This window comes from Sesamum indicum, unplaced genomic scaffold (assembly GCF_000512975.1).
Source record: "Sesamum indicum cultivar Zhongzhi No. 13 unplaced genomic scaffold, S_indicum_v1.0 scaffold00120, whole genome shotgun sequence".
NCBI classification, from domain to species: Eukaryota; Viridiplantae; Streptophyta; class Magnoliopsida; order Lamiales; family Pedaliaceae; genus Sesamum; species Sesamum indicum.
In genome coordinates, this window is record NW_011628049.1 from 180,012 (window position 1) to 183,418 (window position 3,407).

At 35.3% G+C, this 3,407-nt stretch overlaps 1 protein-coding gene across 1 annotated transcript; it reads right to left on the reverse strand.

Annotated features, from left to right (window-relative positions):
• Positions 1-580: 580 nt before the first annotated feature.
• Positions 581-2,617, reverse strand: LOC105179071 (glucan endo-1,3-beta-glucosidase 8-like). Its single transcript, XM_011102666.1, has 2 exons — positions 2,340-2,617; positions 581-1,727 (listed from the first exon to the last, which is right to left on the reverse strand). The coding sequence occupies exons 1-2, from the start codon at positions 2,615-2,617 to the stop codon at positions 581-583; spliced, it is 1,425 nt and encodes a 474-aa protein (XP_011100968.1).
• Positions 2,618-3,407: the final 790 nt, after the last annotated feature.

The window sequence follows — 3,407 nt, forward strand, 5'->3', positions numbered from 1 at the left end:
AGTATTGAGGGAAACTTAAAAATAGAATAAAAATAAAATTGAAATAATTTTAATCTATCATTCTATATTTGGTATACCACAGAAAGAAGAAAAGTAATTGAATCAATCTTTTCAAATTACTCGTCTATCTATTTGACAAATATTAAAAAACTTAAAACAAAAGCAACTAAACAAAGACTCATTACATAGATATATTATTTTAAATGTTAAATTAATTATAATTTTATAATATATATATATATATTTGGATATATTTAACATATTTTAATATTTTTATTTTGATATTCATTATATTTGATGTATTTTAAATAACATATAATTTTGTGACCGTAAATCCTTGTAAATGATTTTATAAAATTTATTTTTAGTAATATAAAAAAATCTATTCCCATTAATCTATTGGGAATAGTTAAAATCATAGATTGAACGGGAATTCCTAATTTCATACTTGGGGGAATGGGCATTCCCAAGGGGACGAGTATTCCTAGTCCCTAAGTTATATTGAACATTGTTTTGAAATGAGCATAGGTCATTCCAATCGTAATGTAAATGTACATTTGATGCTTCTTAGCAACCTTATTCACACATGTACTGCATATATCCCAATCATGGAAACTAAAGGCAAAAGCAGTGTCCATCCTCGCAACCTTTCCCCACCGCTATTCAACCCTTTCGTCTCTGCAGACTCAGCTGCCAATATCTCAATAGGAAACTTGCACGTACCGACGGACGGGTCATTCAGCACCACCTTCCCCAAACCACCAAAATCACATGTAGAGGTCTTTTCGTTGTACTGCGCCTTGTTCTGGAAATACCTATTGAATGCGTACGACACATTCTGGATGGGATCTAAGTGCTGGCACGACCCTCCTGGAGCGAGCGGCGTGCAGTCAGCCTCTTGACACGCATAATCAAACATCTGTTGTACCAACATTTCATTGTCTATGTTCCCATTGTACACGCACCAGCGTTTAGGCATAAGCACGACACCCTTAGCACTAGTCGGGTACATGTCTCGGCCTTGTCCGGTAAAATCAATCTTGTATTTCGGTTGCCCGTTGTTGTTGTAAACACCCCAGTGCCGCCTGAAAGCCCCCAACTTGATCTTATGTAAGTTCTCGTCCACCAGGGTATGGATATACACCTCGATGGAGATTCCAGGGCGCAATGGGGTCCCTTTGCTGCTCTTAACGAAAGGGAGGAGCTTTCCGAAGAACCTCTCGGCATTGGCGGAAGTAGCGCCTGGGTAGCCGTCCGTCGGCCAACCGATCTGGCCAACCGTCAGCTCCACATCAGGTCCTCCAGCTTTCTTGATTGCGTGAAGAAACGAGTCGTAAATGAACTCAAACACATTCGTATAAACGAGGCCGTTGTCATCCTGGATTGTGAAATTGGACTTGTTGTCGATGAATGCGAATTCTGGGTCCCAATTGTTCTCTCCATTGAAAATAAGAGGGAACATGTTGACGACGAATGGAGCTTTGCTGGTATTGAGAAGGGTCACGAATTCCACCATCAGTTCCATGATATCAGGGCGAAATTCAGCCTCTGATGGCTTTTTTATGCCAGGCTTTAAGACATCAGTGTAATGTGGGGTGGTCGCAGTAACATTTTCGTACCCATTCCTGACGATCATCTCCTGGATGTATCTCAATGAACTGGTAACATTTGTGAACAAACTCTCATGGGAAAGTTTTGAGAATGGTTCATTCCCAATATGCACGTACCTTAAAGAAAAACAAAAACAAACTTCTCAAAAATCATTTTTGGAGCGACTTAATGATGTGAAAATTCTTACCCAAATCAAAGCTAATTGGTTGAACCAAATCAATCATTCATATAGCAAGTATGATAAACTTGTTATGTGATTGATCACTTTTCTTAAATTATACACCAATTATACGATAAATATATTACACTTGTTAAATCTGACCAAACTCAATTCGAATTAGAATTTTCCTTTAATAATGATTTGATGCAATACGTCTTTTTAGAAATATGATCAAATATAATCATGCATGTATGATTGATATGACATGTTTAAGATAAAATGGAGGGATATTGTTATTACAAAAATTGAGTACTACCAGAGTTTATAATTTAAGGTAGCTAAGAAATTAATTACAATTAAAATTTGAAGATTTCTTATTAATATTTCAAACAAACGTGAGGCTTTTGAAAAGGTTTCTCTATAATTCGCACTTCACAATTCCAAGGTAAAAAGTAAAGTAATATGTACAAGAAATTAAGACAAAGCTAATTACCAATTGATCATATGTCTGCATATTAATTAATGATATATATATATATATGCATCTTTATTATTATTATTATCTTACCTTATGTTAACATTTTGAGTTTGATATTTCCGAACCTTCTCCTGCAACCAATATGATGCGAGACCACGATTAAAAAGATGTTGAAGGTTCTCATTAGGCATCGTCACGGTGATGGCGATATCTGCTCCAGATAAGGCCATTAGGACATTCCCGCTGGCACTGAAGAGCTTCAAATGTCGAATGTTGTTCTGTAATAATAAATCCACCACCATGGAGGGGATCAATCTGTGGGATGTTTGCCTACCCCAGTTCACGCCGATGATGCTGCCTTCTGCCATATACAATGAAGAAGGCAAAATTGTTGTTGTAGTCGTTGTTATGATTAAGACGATCAAGAAGATTATTGATTCTTGCTTCATGATGGGGGTTGAATAATATGAATTGAATATGTTTTTTTTTTACGGTACAGAGGAGAAAATGAAAAATGTGATTGATGTATATTGATTGTTGTGTGTAGAAGATATTTCTATCGGTGATTTATGAGAGGTTTATATATAGTGAGAGTCTATTAAATCATTAGGTACTTTTGACATATTTTCGAATGATATGATTAATTGAGCTTATCGGGAAGAATAACAGTTATTTTTCTACTTGTTCCTGTCTCCTGTACTTGTCTTGTTTGACCTCTCCTATATTTATGGTGACTATCCCTTTTGTTTCTCATTTTTTCCTCCAATTATTATATTATTTTATTTTATGTTAGGAAAAATATTAATACCATCAGTTAGGACTATTTTATTTTTTATTTTATTCATTATAGGATTAATATTTTTAATTTCATAACTTTATAAAATTAGCACTTTTAGTCCTCATATATTTTTTCGTCTATAATTTAACAGTGTAGGCCACGTGCTCAGCTCGTAGATGTCATAAGTACTTTTGGCTGGAGAAAAAATTGACCCTTCTTCAAACAGTAGCATATGAATGTTCCATTTGGCCCACTTGATATACTTGTGGAAGACATGATTCTTTGTGTTGCTTCTACATGGCTTCAACTTACAGAAATATGGGAAGAATGCGATTCAATTTTTGTGAGAGAAGAGAGAAATTCCCCATTGTTTGCTCTAG